Source organism: Calonectris borealis, chromosome 19 (assembly GCF_964195595.1).
Source record: "Calonectris borealis chromosome 19, bCalBor7.hap1.2, whole genome shotgun sequence".
Taxonomy (NCBI): domain Eukaryota; kingdom Metazoa; phylum Chordata; class Aves; order Procellariiformes; family Procellariidae; genus Calonectris; species Calonectris borealis.
Window position 1 is genome coordinate 6,802,701 of NC_134330.1, and position 17,745 is coordinate 6,820,445.

Consider the following 17,745-nt stretch of genomic DNA (forward strand, 5'->3'; position numbering starts at 1 on the left):
CGAGATGCCAGACCCAGACTTTGCTGCTGAACCCCGTTCTCCCAAATGGCCAAACCTGACTGCTCCCCCGCTAGCGACCGGCAGCCCCAAACCTCGAGCTGACCTCTTCAGAGAAGAGAGATGCTCATCCCACCTCGCGTGGCACAAAATCTCTCTTCCTTTGCAGCCGGTGTCTCTGGCTCTCATGCTCCAAGTGCTGCATCATCACACTTGCCTACATTTTCCCCAGATTTGCTGAAAGCTTGCAAATTCACGCCCAGGCTCAGCCCCTCATAATCTGTTTGCATACTCGTGTCCCGAGGTCTTGAAAGAGTCCCAAGGCAGCCACGGTACTTTCTGATAAAGCAAGGACACCGCGCTCCCTTCCCATGGTTATGAGCCCTCTGCAAGCAGAAGCACTCTCAGTGCCTCTGCAGCAGCTGCCAAAAAGGCTTTTCTGGACGTGCAGTGTTGGGATTTGGCCTGTTTAATCACCGAGTCATCTGCTCTAAATCTCATCGCTCCGACTATCACCAGAGCCAAAGCCGCGAGCGAATGCCCAGCTTTCCCCCGCTCCCTTGCTGCAGCAGAGCGATGCTTGCTGCTAACACGCAGGAGATTTTAGGGGAAATATGGTCGTGGTTGCCCAGGGCTCTCTCGGCCCCACGCTGCTTAGGAAGCTGTGCTGGGTCGGCAGCAAACCAACGCCGTACGTCAAAGCTCGTGGCTGCCCTCTCACCTCTTGTGGTTTACCTGCGCCGGTGGCAGCGGCTGGAGCTTAAGGCTTGATGCTGCAAGGCACGAGCACGGCTTAAACACCCTCGGTGCAGGAGCTGGGATGCACCTTTCTTCAGATAACCCCATTAGATGTGGATGGGATGGGAAGGGAAGGGAAGGGAAGGGAAGGGAAGGGAAGGGAAGGGAAGGGAAGGGAAGGGAAGGGAAGGGAAGGGAAGGGAAGGGAAGGGAAGGGAAGGGAAGGGAAGGGAAGGGAAGGGAAGGGAAGGGAAGGGAAGGGAAGGGAAGGGAAGGGAAGGGAAGGGAAGGGAAGGGAAGGGAAGGGAAGGGAAGGGAAGGGAAGGGAAGGAGTCGAATATTTCAGTTGGAATGGACCTACAATGATCATTTAGTCCAACTGCCTGACCACTTCAGGGCTGACCAAAAGTTAAAGCTTGTTATTAAGGGCATTGTCCAAACACCTCTTAAACACTGACAGGCTTGGGGCATCGACCACCTCTCTAGGAAGCCTGTTCCAGTGTTTGAACGCGCTGGTCTGGCGTGCAAAGGGACACAGCATCCCTCGCTCACGCACGCAGGTACGAGCAGCCGTGCCTTCTCCCAGCAAACCCCTCCTGGGCAGTAAGGTCGCAGCACCGCGCTCTCCGGAGCCGTGCCAGCCCATGAATAACGCGCTGGCCTGCAACAAACAGCCTGATGTATCAGCTGATTTCAGCCAGATGATTTCAACTCGCTGAGCATCTGGGAAATTTAACCAGGACTTTCATCTCTGTTGCAAAAATAGGGCCCCGCGGCGAGCAGCCCTGGCTGGGAAGACTTCAGGCAGTGCCCAGCAACAGTCCCACCTTCCAGATGCTGCTGCAATATTCAGCAAAAATAACTCATTTCCATCCCAAACTTGCCGATCTGGTGGCCGGATAACTCTCAGTGGAAATGAAGAACAAAATGGGTGGTTTCACCACCTGCTTACCCTCCCTGTCTGGCGCATTTCGGGGTGTGCAAAATGCCCACGTTTCCCAGCAAATGCGGGGAGCAGACCCCGCTCTCGCTCCGACAGGTGCAGGAGAAATCAAATTTCCCCTGAATATCAGCAACAAGCAAAGAGGATGGCAGCTTCTTTAACTGCCACGAACGGCGTGTTGCAGAATTATTTCTTAATCGCAGCCCTCATAAATACCTGCTCCCCTGGATTTGCAGGGCTTCACCTTTCCCCCCATAACAGGCATTTAATTTGCTCGCCGTTTAGCCCCGTTTTCATCGCACCAAAGATCATTCCAGTGTCTCTGACTCTTCAAATTCAACAACAAACATCGCAGCACTTTCCTTTCGAGCCTCTTGGCTTCCCCCGGGAAAGACGGGTCACCCTGTCATCTGGTGCACATTGATGCGCGCTGACACGTCAAGGGACCCTGGCAGGGGGACACCCCAGGCTCGATCGGCGTCGGAACGCTTCTCCTCTCTGCAAGACATCTAAATGGCTTTTTCTCCCAGGCTGGATCCTGTCCCAGGTCAGTCTCCGCACAGATTTCCTCCGAGGACCGTGTTTTTAACTGCTGAGGGCTCTCCAAAGCACACGAGCAAGCAGAAATAGGTCTGCCCCGCTGGAGACAGATGAAGTGGGCAGAAAAATCCCAGCGATGGAAGGGCGGGCTCGGGACCAAGCACTGGTGGTATCTGGGTTCTCCCTTGAAAAGGAGAACGGTTTCCAACCCATGCAGAGGAAGCGATGCAAGCCCAAGCCAAGAAATGATCGGTTTAGCATCGTCACCGCGTTATGCTGCTTTAACGTGTTCCCACTTTGTTCACTGGTTTTTCCTATTAAGACAGAAGGGCAGGGATGCAAATTACAGCCCGGAGCGAGCCTCCGCAGTTCTAAGTGAAGGGCAGGGTGCTGCAGACCCTGGAAAAATCTCACCTCCGCACTGCGCTAATGCTACTGAGCATCAACGCAAAAGAATAACCACTCTGGGTCACACCAAGATCTACCAAGTCCAGATCCTGTGTCTGGTATTAGGTAATGTTTAGGTAAAGGATATGGAGCTTTATTCAATTACTCCTCCCTGGCAAATCCTCCCAGCTTCCCGTGCTTTAGAGACTTCTGAGCCAGAGGTTGAGCCTCAGCGATGGTGTTTAATGGCCACTGATGAAGCTGTCCTTAACGCCTTTCAATTCTCTGTGCTTTTGGGCCCTTCAACATCATTCGACAGGGAGAGCTGGGTGAAAAAGCAATTCCTTCTGTTTGTTTCCAGCCTGCTACTTGCTGATGTCGAAGCTTTGCTGTAAGGATGGCACCCTCATTCGGCCCCTTAGCTGGGGGACGCCGGGAGCCGGCTCAAAGCATCCTTGCTGCGCCGTCCGGTTCGTCCCTCCCTGTTTGACACACGCACGCCCGTTCAGGGATAAAGTGCAGGGACGAGCTAACGCCCTGGTATTTATACCCCACCAGCCTTAAAAGAGCATTATTTAAAGCAAAAGCCGCTTAGTGCTGTACATTATTGAGTTTAAAATGACTTAGCTTGTTTTTGTATTCCTCTCTCATTCAGCAGACATACATCTTTCTCCAACTGCATGAAATCCTTCCCCTCTTCCCACCCGGCTTAGCCTGTGCTGCTGACCTGCGGTGGATGATTGCTGGCCTATTCCTCCTCTCCCCTCCAACACCACACGCCGTTCCCACAGGAAGGACAAAACATTTCACTACGGTTTTTGCGCGGTCACAAAACGCCGGACCCACCAGATGGGATGTCTACACGTTAAACAACATTTTTTGAGAAGAGATTCATCAGATTTTCTACATAGCGAGGGGGAGCGCTGCGATGCACGCCTGGCCGTAGATAGCTGCCTCTCGGCGGGGTGTCCTCGAAGGGTTGTGATTTCCCAGGGAAAAGCCGGCTCCCGACAGCCCGGCTGGCACCGGCGGGGATGGGGCAGCTGCCCAGCACCGCGCGGGGCCAGGGCGCAGCCCCCACCGCTCGCCAGCATCTCCCTCTTTTTTGGGAAGGGGCTTAGCCGTATTTAACCCCAGGCTTAACCTGCCCACCCCACTCGCTCAAACCCATGTGTCGGGGTGCCAACATGGAGCAAAAAATTCTGGCCAGCTACCTGCTGGCCAGAAACAGCCCCAAAATGTTGCCCCGGATCAGCTATCTTGGAACATGGACTCTCCACAAACAGAGCAGCCCCTGACCAGACAGTTTTGAAGCCACATAGACCAGCAGAGAGCAAAACCACAGAGGGCACTGTCCTTCCAGTCATGGATGTGCCAAAGGGAATAAATCCAAGAGGCAGGAGCCCAGTAGAAGCATCGTGCGGAGGAGCACTGAGAACAGAACAACAGACGGGTCAAATCATGGTTGTTTCAATCCCAGCTATAAAAGAGATGTAAAGTCATCTCTTGAGTAACTTTAAAAAGTCCAAAGAGTCCTAGGCTGGCAGATGTAGGAAACGCCCCACGGCCACGAAGGAGACAGAGGTGAGAAGGACAGAGGTGACAAAAAGAGCACTCCCGTGACACACGCTGTAAAATCACCCACATCCAAATACTTCTCCCAACTCCTCATTGTCTCCCAGTACCTCAAAAGTTTTCTTTTTTTGTCCTTTTTTGTTTCGCCAGGGTGTACCCCTTGAACCACAGCAAACCCGCTCCTTCACTGCCCTGTGCGTGGCTAAAAGCCGTATCCAACAGCCGATCACGGCGCTGCTGGATTGCAGCCCCCTCCCACGTGGTCCTCTTCAGTGCCACAACAGGTTCCAAACATTTCTGCCAAAGCATAGAAAATATTCTGGTTTTACGTACGTTGGCCGAGCGCTGCGTGTACCAGACCAAACCTAGGGCGATATCTCCCGACGGAGCTGCTGGAGGCGATACCCGCGGGCCAGGCATCCTCCACACGGCGCGATGCCGGTGGTGCCCACCTGGGATTTGCTCTGCAGGGGCCAAGCCGGCTCTGTCTGTCACCGCACCTCATCCCGCTATTGCTCTCATGACTGGGGCAATTCATTAATAAGGCTGAGCAAAGTGCTTTATCGGTCCAAGACCAATGCCTTAAAAGAAAGGCCAAGCAAAAAGACAAAATAAGAGCAGCAGGATGCCGAATGCACCACGGGTAGGATGATGCTGGTGGCGGGTGGCACCGCTGACCGCAGCCGCTTGGCAGCGCCGGGGCGGACCGGTCACGGCCTCGAGCTGCAAAATCACTCGGCGCATCTCTGACGGCGGCCGAGGGAGAGGTTTTTTTGTCTTGCTCGTCCTCCCCTTGTTTTCCACTCTCTCGCCCAAAATCTCCCTTCTGACTTCTTCTGTGTCAGTCCAGGTCTTCCCATCACATTAAGTCATCCTTCTATTCCGGGAGGATTACTCAATCCCCGTGGTTAACCCTCACCGTTCCCAGTGCTCACGCAGGGACACCCCTTCGCATCAAGCGGATCTGCAGGATCTGCTGCCCGGCCAACAGCTGGCACAGTGACGAGGGACAACCAGACATCAGACGCTTTCGGTGGTCATTTAATACTTCCAGAGGAAAGGCTGGTCTGCCTCGGCCAGGCTGGGATTTGAATGCTGAACCGCAGCAATATGCAGAGATTAAATTCTAATTTCCAACCCTCTTGGTACAGACAATCACAAAAGTAGGGTACGATAAGCTTGGAGACGGCCTCTCTTGTGCTCTTAGGGCAATTAAGAGAAAAAACCGTAGTAAATAACCACAATATTTCTAATGCTGCAGGATACACACAGGGAAAAGCTCCGCTCCGCCCCAGCAGAGCTCTGATTTACAATTGCCAGGCACAGGCAGAGAGCAGTCGGTATTTAGTGCCTACCCTGGGAAATGAATTGCTTTCCGCCTTGCATCCAGACTGTAATCATCTCAGAGACAAACCCAGCTCTGTGCTACAGCCGCAGCCAACGCGCGGACAGCCGGAGGTGGCTGGGAGCTTTGCAACCGCACGTCTGGGCGAGGACAAGGACAAAGACCGGCAGCCTCCTGCTGCGGAGGGTGACAGCCCGTCCCCGGCGTCTTTTTGAGCCGTCACCAAATCGCAGCCACCGCAGCAGGTATTTAACTCCCGAGATGGATGTCAGCACAAGGATTTATAGGCTCAGTGACCACACAGGTGCCACTGCAGACCTCGGTCATCGTGATAAGACCCAGCGAAGGTCAGAAGATCCACCAACGCCAGGAGCACCTCTGTCCCCCACCCATGTCCTCCTGTGAGACGCGGGACCCCACCAGTAAGCCAGGGCCAAGCACCCCACTGATGAAGCCCGACGGCCTCGGTTCCCAACCCCGGGCAGCCTGAAGAACCACCAAGAACCAGAGTTTTGTTTTTCTCCATCCCAAACACATGCACAAAGTCTCAGGCCACGCAGGGAAGAGCAGAGAGGTTTGGGAATTGCCCGCTTTCCGCTGCAAAGGCCGAGTGGTTTGCAACGCACCCCGAAATCACAGCACCAGGCAATATCCCAGTCTGGTTTTTGTAGCATTTGCTCCACCTGCACTTTGCTGCTCTGTCCCTTTTCATCTCTAGGACAGTCACGTAACATAGGGCAAAATAAAGTCCCATTGACACAGACAGAAGAGATCGCCCACTCACGGGTCCCAAAGGTCTCCAGCTCACAAATTCTCTGCTCTTCTGCGCCCGCTGTGCGCGCACACACATACGCACAGATGGGATTTTGATGAAGAGGAGAGACTGCATAATTCTTGCTCCAGCCTCCTCCCACCGGCAGCAGATCTGTGTTGGATGCTCTGAAGAGAGCGTTTGTTGCAGGAGCTACAACTTCTCCTGTCGCTCGCCCACAAGCTGCCGGCAGCAGCGGAGGATTTTCATCCACAAACATTCATTCTCTTATAATGCACATTATTCATGCACTGGGCTTCCCCCCCTGTGAAAACTCCCTTTTTTTTTTTGCTTCGCAAGGGCTTTGTAAAGAAATGCAACCAGGCACTGCAAGCAAATATGAAAAATCAGCACCCAGCGTTCCTCCAGGACAGAAATGCTTTGTGCCCCCGATGAAATTAGGCGTGGGATGCTAAAAAGATCATTCCTACCAACAAAATAAGGCTGCTTAACCTCCGTAAGTTCATCACTAAATCAAAACACCCTTCTCTTCTGTTTTAACAGGTCTCCGTACCTGGCTGCCAAGCGCCATGGAGAACATCCAACCCACAGGTAACCATGGGTTAAAACCTGCCGCAGCCTGATGGAGCCTCCCGACTTCCAAAAGCTGTCCCAAGCTATCCGTTTGCACTTTCAGCCGGGTATTTGCAAGGTGATTTCTAACGATTTCACATCACAGGGTCTTAAGAGAGGCAAAGGGGAGTCCAGGCTGACTCCCAGGTGTAAAGGAGGACCCCGAAGCATTCTTCCTCGGTGAAATGCATTTTACCAGCGTGTTTCCACACCTCCTTTAATACCATGGAAAACCAAGCAATACCATGGAAAACCAAGCAATACCATGGAAAACCAAGCAATACCATGGAAAACCAAGCAAGCAGCAGTGCCGTGGTTGGAGGAGCTGAACTGCTTTGGGAAGAGCAAGGATGGGCAGCCCTCGGCATTCGGGTGCTACAAATGGGAGCTGGGAGCTCTGCCTCCCACAGAGGTGAAATACCTCCAAATTCTTGCTATGCTGATCGTGAAAAGAAGGCAGAAAAGCACATTTTCAGCTGCCTCCAGCAGCAAGGGACCGTGCCCGAGCCTTGCAGGGTTCCGCTCAAACCCCATCAGCGCGCTGTCTCGGGCACGCCTGCCAAACTTCCCCTATTCCCACTCCTGTCGGATATTTTAGCAGGTTTCCACGGTGTCATGCTTGATGCTCCGGTAATGCCTTTTGCAAAGCACTGGGCAAAATCCTGAGGAAACGGGACTCCCGCATCCCGCCACGGCAGGTTGCAAAGGCAACGGGAGATGTTTGCAAGTGAGGAATGAGGGGTCTGGGAGAGGTGTTTGCGCTTCCCCTTTCAGGGTTGAAAAGCAACACCTTGCTTTTATACCTGACTAGGGTCTGGCCCAGGAAAAAGCAACTTGTCACACTCTTGCACTCTGAAAAAAAGGGGGTTTAGCTTTCCATGCAGACAGGGAGCAAGGGGGCCTCATCCCAGGCACACAGCACCCTTCTGCGGGGAAAACCTATCGGGGGAAAACCTATTCTCTGCATTTCCCCTTGTGAAGCCGATTCCTGCCTCCACAAAGCAGCAGACACGGCTCCATCCTCCTCTCCAGGAGAGCTGCTTTGGCAGTACCCATTTTCCCAGCCCTACAGATCCAGCCCGTGGATGCGCAAACCCAAGCTCAAACCTCAAATGTCCCCAATCCCAAATGCCCCGTGGGCCGAGTGCTGGGGACAAGGCAAGGAGCCCGAGGCAGGGCTGGAGCAGGAGGAATCAAGCAGGATTTTTGCCCTCGGCAGCAGTATTTTACACCACGCAGACGGAGCTGGCATACGATGGATATGGCACACTGTGGCTACCGGACCAAACCCTGCAGATACCGAGGTATCACAGCTGGAGGTATCAGCCCTTTCAACCAACTCCAGGAGGGTTTATCTTCCACCCCAGGCTACCAAATATCCTCCGTGACTTGTTGCTTCATCAGCAGTTGCTGCAAAACAACATCTCGCAGGGCTAAACGCGGGCTCGGTTCCTACCCAGGCGCTGCCGGAAGGATGCAGAAAGCGAGAGGAAACGGGCACTGTATTTTCAGCCCTGCTTAGGCTGGGAAAATCAAAGAAAACAAACATGAGATTCTGTCTTACTTTGTCATGCATCGCCCTGTAATTTGCACATGGAGAAGTACCTGTTACGCAGGGGCTCTTACACCCCCGGTGCGGTTCCCATTGAGGCAGGGCCACAGGCAGTAAATTCCCTGCAGAAATGTATGGCAACAGAAAAAAAATACCTGTTTGCTGCTTCCACCCTATTCATACCAACCCTCACGGAGAGGCAGAAAATGACAGCTACTGTCGGACACTTTTATGATTAAATATATCCTCCATCTCAGAGAATTACAACCCATTCGAGACAATTTTTCTAACCTATCCTGAGAGAAAAATGACGGCTTTCGAGCCGCAAAACTGTTCGAGCAAGAGAAAAATCAATGCTGCCCAAGTGGTGAGCCACAGCCAAAATGTGTGAGGCTGCCAGACCCCCTTCGCTGAGGAATTAGGGGCTCACCCTTCGCAATGACGTACCGGGGTTACGCACGAGCAGAGCATCCCTGTGGGCGCTTGGTTGAGTCCCTTAGGCGTGTTAAGAAAACAACAAAATAGAAAATTAGGCTTAAACCTTAAGAGAGTGAAGACAATAAGTACCGAATATTCAGGTCCTAAATCCATATGCAGGCTCCTGAGAAAAGCCCTGACCTTTCCAAATGCAAAGACCTCAGAGGTTCCCGGCGTGCTCGTGCCACCTTCTTCAAACACTGCAGCTCCCTTGCTGCCACAGATATCTTAAGAACCCAATGGCTATTGCGCTGACACACAATAAATTGGTATAAACAAGAATGCTCCTCGGGTGACTTACGAGCAATGTCATTTTTCTGCAGACTGGCACGTTAGGGTAATGCATAACGAGGCAGGAATGGGGTTTAGCACTGCCTAGCGCTGCTTGTCGAGCAGAGATGAAAGAATACTCTGTTTAAACTGGAATTTAGCTGAACAAGATTGAGCGCAACAAAGCAATAAAGGGGCTTTTGGACTGGAATGAAGGAGAGAGGGCTCAGAAAGCCCGTAAACGAGGTGGCTGCTGCTAAGGGACGGGGGAAACGCAGTGGGGAAAATCATAGCAGCAGAGATGCAAGAAACTGCAAGAAGGAAAGAGAACGACGTGATGTCCCATTGAACGTCGTGACGTCCCATTGAACGACGTGACATCCCATTCAACGACGTGACGTCCCATTCAACGACGTGACGTCCCATCGCAGCGAGGCAGGGACAGGTCTAGCTCCGACCCGCTTTGGAGCCCCAGGTTGGGCAGCGCAGAGCGACCGTGCCCACTTCTTGCATCGGGAGGATGGATGGTGTTAACAGGGAGGTAACGACATCTCCATTTCACCAAGAAATTCAGCTGGATAAAGGTATGTACCTGCTCCGCAGTCCATAACCGAAAGCTCCCTACCCTAGCTGGGTACTTACAGAAGTTGTGTTTGCGTTATCGCTACAGGAATTGCCCGTAGGGTTCAAGTGATCTGTGTTCACAAGCTAAATAGGAAAATTCCTATGAAGCTATGCCCTCACGCACAGTGCCCACATGCAGCAGGCAACGTGGGGGCAGAGCTGGTTTCCACGCCAGCATGTACGTCTCAAAGAAGGGCAACTCTTGGATTTAGGAAAAAAAATACAAATAAATTATATTCCTGGTGTTAGCAGAGCCAGCAAAGAATGTTGCCCTTGTTTAAGACCTTGTTTAGACCAACTATGGGCACGATTCATCCCTTATGTATATAAACACTTGGGACATAATTAAGATTCTCCATCAGCCATAGGAATGAGCTCACGCGGGGCTGTGGGAAAGCCGGCCAGCCGCTCCGCAGCGCTCCCTGCAAAGAGAAACAGCAAACGGCCCCTTTTCCTGCGAATCCTCATCGGGCGCATTCCTGGTGCGGCCGTGGAGCAGATCTCATACCAGGGCTGACATTCCCCTCACCCTCCTGCGGGGCTAAGCACTCCCAGCTGCTGCCCACATCTGCATCGCGTCCGAACCCGGCATCAGGGCTGGCCCCGCTACCAGCAAAAAGGACAAGTAGCAAAGAAAAGAGAGGTGGCTGGAGCTAAGTAAAACCACCTGAAAAACCCATGTGAATTGAGGGGAAAAAAAAAAAAAATCAGATCCTCGCCCTTCACATGCCCCAGCACCGGGGGGAGGATTTGCACGAGCGAGTGCCAGGAGCTCTGAAATATAAAATGGTTTTAGAAAGTGAAGAAAGAGCCATGTTGGCTCACCCCGGTGTGGACCCCCCGTAAGGTCTGTGCTAGGCTCAGGGCAGGCACGGGCTTCTTTTGGGGGGTTTCTCCGCTTATTGCGGAGCAACAACAAAGTTAAAAAATCCATTTTTTAGGTCCAAATTGACCCCATTTAATTCCAGTGCTCAAACTGAGCGGCTTCACCCTAAATTCTTCCATGCTTCGCACTCCAGTGGCATCAACAGGAACTGTAGCTGAAAAAGGGGTTTACCTGATGTAAACCGGGGCTAGATTCGGAATTACGATAGGAATAATCGATATTTCTTCAGACGCTGCCCATTGCTCAGCCCGGCGGGGCAGGCACCACCGCTCCATCCCCCCCCTGGAGCATCCTCAGCTCTTGCTCCTGTGCCCAGCGGCAACACGGGCAGCAAACACAGGTAACGCACTGGCCACGACTCTCCGGGGATGGGAAAGACACAGCAAAGCCACGGAGGCCGTTTCCCCCCGGAGACACCTCCTCCCTCCCTCCCCATGAAGGGCGCAAGCCCGCGCTCCAAAGCAATTAGGGACGCGCGGAGCTTTGATTACCAGTTGTGTTTTTGCGATGCCGAAGGCAAGCGCTTGGCAGCAGGAGGAGCGGGGAGATTCCAGGATCTAATTCAGCACTTGCTAGTTAAACACTGGACTGTAATCGTGTCCCTAGGCAGAGCCAGAGACGTACAAATTACTTTAGCAGGCTGGTTTCATCCTCCTGCTATTGGCTACCCTATCAGGCAAAATACTGATTTTCATCCTGGATGTTTAATACAAATATATGCGATTCAGAGGGAGGCACAGAGAGGCAGACAGCAAGTGAGGGACAGACAGATTTCTAATATGCCAAAAAAAAAAAATAAGGTCATTTGGCACAGGTTTGGGTGCTCCGGTGCCAGGCAGCAGGGCAGAGCGGGGCAGCCAACGCCGAGAGCTTCTCCCTTGACTTGGCTCTTTCCGTGCATGCACCGAACGGGATGCCTGGGGTGAGATGGAAACGGAAAGCGCTAGCCTCCCCCCCCGCCTACGCGGCAGGCTGCCTGGCCGTAGCACGACCGACCAAAAAAAATCAGCTCCAGTTCTCTCTATCCTCTGTCCCCATCCTCCTCCTCCGGCTGCTCTGCTTCCCATTATCACCTGTAACGAATACAGCAGTTGCGGAACAAAGAAAAAGCAATTTTCCCTTGTAATTATTTCGCCACATTTCTGGTGAGACTAATTATAGCTATTTGGCTTCGCTCAGCGCTCGGTGGAGCTGCACCCCTGTGCAGGGCTCTTGCTCACCGCGCCGGCGAGACCTCGGCACGGTACCAGGAGGTCCCAGGACGGGCGGGTGCAGGAGGGACTGATCCACCCCACTGCTTGTGGCTACGTCCCCCGACGCCTGCTGGAAATGCCAGCGGGCATTTAGTGAAGAAGAGATGCTATCCCACTAAAAATTTGACTGTGGGCATCCGAGGAGGTGGCAATACAATGACACCCAGAGGCCACCACCCCCTCACTAGCCCTGAACAAGAAGAGGGGAACATCCCACTAGTGCCCGAGACCCCCTTGATCCCCCGGCTGGGGAAACCTTTTAATCAAAGAGAGGGATCAGCGTGGCACTAACGCAGCCGATGCGATTACGTATCAGCCTCCGTTTCCCACAAATGCGCTCCCAATAATTAGGGATAATTAAACTCCAGTTCCTTCCCAAACCCTTCCAACACGTCTAACCCAGCTGCAGGGGACAAGGGACTGCGACATCAGGAGATGGGCGCAGCCGTGAGCCCGGAGAAATGACGCCTCTTAATGAAGCCACGGCACAGATTAGGATGCTTGTGTTTTCTTGTTACGAGTCAGTGTGCTAACGAGCGTGTCTCCGGCAGCTGGGACCCAGGAGCACAATGCATCCCAAAGATACAGATTTCTAATTAACAAAGTATTTTTGAGTAACTCCGCAGCTCCAGGACAGGCTCCCCCAACCCCTGCCGTTGTGCTGCAATCCCTAATTATCAGCTGGAAACGAGGGGCACTCATTACAGGATCAAGAATCACCGTGCAGGAGATGAGAGACCAGGTTTCCACACCCAAGGCACGTGGTTACGTGCTTCCCGCGGATGGATCCTCCAGGCAGGCTGCAACACGGGACAGGGGATGACTCCAGATTGTCCCTTTCTGACCCCAAAGCTGTCTTGCAGGAGAGCTGGAAGACTTTGTCTCCAACGAGAAAGAAAGAAAATGAAAAGAAAGGGCAAAGCAAGAAAGAATCATAGAATAGTTTGGGTTGGAAGGGACCTTTAAAGGTCACCTAGTCCAACCCCCTGCCGTGGGCAGGGACATCTTCAACTCGATCAGGTTGCTCAGAGCCCCGTCCAACCTGACCTTGAATGTTCCCAGGGACGGGGCATCTACCACCTCTCTGGGCAACCTGCTCCAGTGTCTCACCACCCTCAGCGTAAAAAATTTCTTCCTTATATCTAGTCTAAATCTCCCCTCTTTTAGTTTAAAACCATTCCCCCTTGTCCTGTTGCAACAGGCCCTGCTAAAAAGTCTGTCCCCATCTTTCTTATAAGCCCCCTTTAAGCACTGAAAGGCCACAATAAGGTCTCCCCAAAGCCTTCTCTTCTCCAGGCTGAACAACCCCAACTCTCTCAGCCTTTCTTCATAGCAGAGCCGTTCCACCCCTCTGACCATTTTCATGGCCCTTCTCTGGACCCACTCCAACAGATCCGTGTCTTTCCTGTGCCGAGGGGGTCTCAGACCCCCCCCGGGCTCTCCTGGGACCTTACCGACCTCGTCGCAAAGCAAGAGTAATTCCAGGGAAGCTGAGGGATTTTGGAGTCTATAAAAAAGGCGGTCAGAGGAGACTTGAGCCCCAAACATGACCGATATCACCAGGACAGGCAGGATAAAACAGGCTTTGAACAATGAACGCCCCCCCTGCTGTGAGCGAGGCTACATCTGTGCTGCCCAAGTTTTCGGCTTTAATCTTCATCCCCGCAAAGAAGAGCCGTGGCAGAGGGCAAAGGCTTGCAAGGCACCCAGGAACCTGCTCTCGGGGCCACCCGGGGACCCCAGGGTGGACCTCGGGGCTGCGCGGGCATCCACAGCCTGCGGGAGCCGCAGCCCTTGAGGTTCATCCCGCCGGCAGGCGCGGGGGCTGACGGCCCCCGAATTATTCACTTTTTGTGAATAATTCATACGCTGTTAAATCGCTATTCCAACACAACAGCACGCGCATCGCAGCACATTTTCCGATGCTTTTCCCTTAATAACCCACGACTGAAAATATTCCCAGACCCCCCTGTGCTCTGCCCGCTCTATAACCGAAGGCTTGTTGTCACGCTTGTGAATTTAAGCCAGTTTCCCCCAAAAAGCCACGGACAGAGCCTTTCCTTTTAGAAAGATAGCTCTTAACACCTGATCTCTGCCCCAGACTGGCCGCTGGCTGCGTGGTGCCATAAGGAGGATCTCTGAGCATCGAGGAGAGATATTAAATGAGCCCTGGGTTCGTTAAGAGGAGCAGTTAATCCACAGACTGACGGGATCCACGCCACAAGTCCCAGACCTCCCAGACACTGGGTTGCACTGCTTCTGTGCCCGTGCAAATGGGGATTTTACACCAGGGAGCCTCCAATAAATCAAAATAAACCATATCCTAATTACAAGGGTTATCCAGAGCTACTTACCAAACACCTTCTCCAGGGGGGCACGGTCAGCCCCGCCGAAAACCAGCACACAAGGAGGGAGAGGAACGGGAGGAATGGGAACTTTGAAGAAAACCCAGGAATCGCTTGATTTATTGTTTAGTTTCTAAACAAAAAACAGCCAGCAAAGCAAAGGGACAGGACAAGATGTGGCGTGATAAAACCAGCTACAGAAAGAGCTGGGAAAGCATTCCCACAGGCCTCGTTTTTATTTCTGATAAAATGGGCCTGTCCCCCACCAGTGGGGACCACAGTCCCTCTGCTACCACCGCACCAAGCTGAAGTTCTTTTCCTTGCGAAGAGACGGATGCCAAGAGGGGCTCTCTAGCTCCCTGGTCATTAGAGCCAGCTACTAATTACACCCTAGAGCAGAGCACTGATGGGTTGTGGATGGCCAACAGACACACAAAAAAGCGTGTAAACTTCATGTTTGAAAACTCCTGCAACATCTGACAGCAGGGATGGGTCAAGCCAACGCCGACACCTGGGAACAAGACCCCATGACTCCCTTGGAGGCATCGCAGGGCACTTGCAAACCCCAACCCAGAGCAGGGGGCTCTGGGGAAACACCCGCTGGTCATCGGCTGCGGAAGGAATTACCCACCAATGCACACATACACGAGGCCAGGAGCATCCCTGGTGCACAAATAAAGCGGCAGTTGTTCAAGCACAGGGAAGACAAGACAGATATTCTCTCTATTCTCTATATAATCTCTATATTAAGGCATTTAGACCTTAGCAAAGGGTTGGCTTCAGCTTCTAGCAAAGGGTTGGCTTCAACTTCTAGCAAAGGGTTGGCTTCAACTTCTAGCAAAGGGTTGGCTTCAACTAGCCAACAGCCAGCGCCACGCATTGGCAGCCCCGGGGTCGCTGCCCTGTGGTCAGGGCTTGTTTACAGCCAAAACCTCACCCCCGCTATTAAAACCGTGAAAAACCTCAGCTATTTCCCGGTTCTTCCAAGGAAAGGGAAGCGTTACGACAGGCTTGTAAGATAAAGCTTAGCAGATCTCTGGCACGCGGACGGGCTGGCACAACCGCTCCAAGCTGATAATTAAGGGCAGGGACTGGTAATTAAAGACAGAATGGCACAAAGCACTGCTTTAAATTTTTTCGTTTTCAGGAATTCCTTGTCTTTTGGGCTCTAAAGAGCTCCCCATTGCCACATCAGCGTAACTTTAATAATGCCCTGATGGGATGACAAGGGGTGTGCATTTCCTATTCTAATTAAGAAAAAAAACCCAGGAGGGTAACTGAGCTGCCGGGTCATTACCCGGCTCCGAGCGCTGAGCCCAGCCCGCGGGGTACAGCCTGGCCGCACGCAGCCCCAACGTACTGCCTCCATGTCTGCCGCTTTACGGGAAAGAGCAAATTTTAGCCATCAATACACCTTAAAAACGCTCAACATGCAAATGTGTGGTTACCACCGCTCATAGAACAGCAGCGTTTCTCCACATTTGGGTCTCTAAGGACAACAGGGTGCAAGGGGTGCTGAGCCAGATCTCGTGGTCCTAATCCTGTTTGGGCACACAGTCCTTTATTCCCTCCTGTCTGTTTTCCTCTTGTGTCCATTTTCCTTCTCTCTGCTTCTCTATTCAGACTAAGTTTTTGCACAGGATTAGTCTCCACTATGGCTACAAACAGCATCTACTACAACAGGAACCGAAACTCTCTTGGGATCACGAGAAAGCACCTGGGTACAAATCCTGACTCTGCCAGATTGCGGCTTCTTTTGTACTTCTCACTTCCTTAAACACAAATAATAAATTAAATATGTAATGCATAACATCACGGAAAACAAGGAGCCCTTTTTGTTCCCATCAGCCTCATCCACAGGTTTTTTGGCTCCATGGATCCAGGATGTCGGCAGCTGGGACGCTTTGCTGAGGACCTGGGCGAGGAGGGAACCGGGCTCATTTACTCCCTATTTTTAATTGAACAGTTCCCTTTGTGTAAACACGCTGCAAGCCATGGCGTGCGTGGTGACACATGTCAGCACATTAATTACCAGCTAATTAGGACATCTTGGAGCAGTTTGTCTCCTGCTCTCCGATGCCCAGCATGGGGTTGTTTGGAAGATGGATGGCGCAGGGTTTCCAGCCCGTTCCCCCTCCCCGGGCACTACCATGCTGCTCTCCTCTGCAACCGGGATGCAACAGGGAAAGGAAAACGGGAAAGAAGGAAAACACCTCTGGGTGAGCACGAAGCAACCTGATAACACAACCATGCGTGGGGGAAACCCTGGTGAGATTGGAGACAACGGAGGATTCTGGAGGTTGTGGCAAGCCCAGACGGGTTTGAGCTCCCGGCTGCCTCGCAGCCCTGGCTAACGGTTTTAAGCACTTTCCTTCATCGCGGTGGATTTGTTCCTCCCATTGCTGCAGGTGTGCAACAGGCAGCTCCCACCAGCACCCACATTTGAAGACCGTGGCCAAAAGCATCGTGGAAAAACCCCCTCCCCACTTTGCCGAGCCTGCGGGCGGTCCCAAGGACTCCAGGACAGTGACGCACGGGGGTGACGGTGGCTTTCGAGAGCCGACTCACCAGGACTGCGGTTTCCTCTTCATGATGCCCTGCCGTCTCCACTGCGAGTGGGGGCTGAGGTGGTAGGTGAGCTGCCGGCAAAGCTTCTCCATGGCCCCGAGGGAGTCCCCCTCCTGCGAAGACAAGGGAGGGACACCAGGTAAGGTGTCTGCAGCGTTACCGTGATGCCCGTGGGATGCTCCGACCTGCTAGGAGCTGGCAAGTCATAAGGGACCACACTAAAACTTGTATAGGAAGGGAGGGAAAAAAAACCAAAACGAAACCCACTGATGGCTAAGATGCTGCAAGGACGGGGCGTTTCACCAAGGGCCACCCCGTCCTGCACGCCCGTGGCCATTGCTGCTGGCGAGCGAACGCAGGGGTGCAGGAGCCCTGCCCGGTTAAGGATGACGAGGTCCCTTCTGGGCTGCTGTGCTGGGGTTCCGGGGATCTGCGCGGCGGGGTCGTCTCTCTGCGGTTCATTCAGCAGCAGCACTGTTATCATCTGACACTACAGAATAGCTTCCAGTGCTAAAGTTTTACTGAAATGGATTAAATAAACCTAACAACTCATCCATTACCGTAAAAACTACTTTACAAAACAGCTCACAAAGCCTCTTAGCGTTTGCTCATGGAGATCTCGGGAACAGCGCTCATCTGAAATTATCAAAACATCTATTTGTTAGGGGAAAAAAAAAGCTTCAAGGAAAACAGGGATTTTAGAGGAGTCTTCTCAATTCTGATTAAGATTTGCACCCAAAAGGGTAGTGGCTTGGAAAACTTCAACTCTGAAAAGTTTCTAAGAATTTGGTTCTAGAAATTTTGGTTCCTAAAAATAAAACAAAATACAAATACCAGTATCTGGACCGTTCAGTCATGTTT

At 52.5% G+C, this 17,745-nt stretch overlaps 1 protein-coding gene across 1 annotated transcript in view; it reads right to left on the minus strand.

Moving 5' to 3' along the window:
* LRRC75A (leucine rich repeat containing 75A) overlaps nucleotides 1–17,745 on the minus strand; it is a 95,846-nt gene that overhangs the window by 20,450 nt on the left and 57,651 nt on the right. Inside the window, exon 3 of the mRNA XM_075168789.1 lies at nucleotides 16,885–16,997. Within this exon, the coding sequence (XP_075024890.1) occupies nucleotides 16,885–16,997 (113 nt within the window). The remainder of the gene's footprint in view (nucleotides 1–16,884; nucleotides 16,998–17,745) is intronic.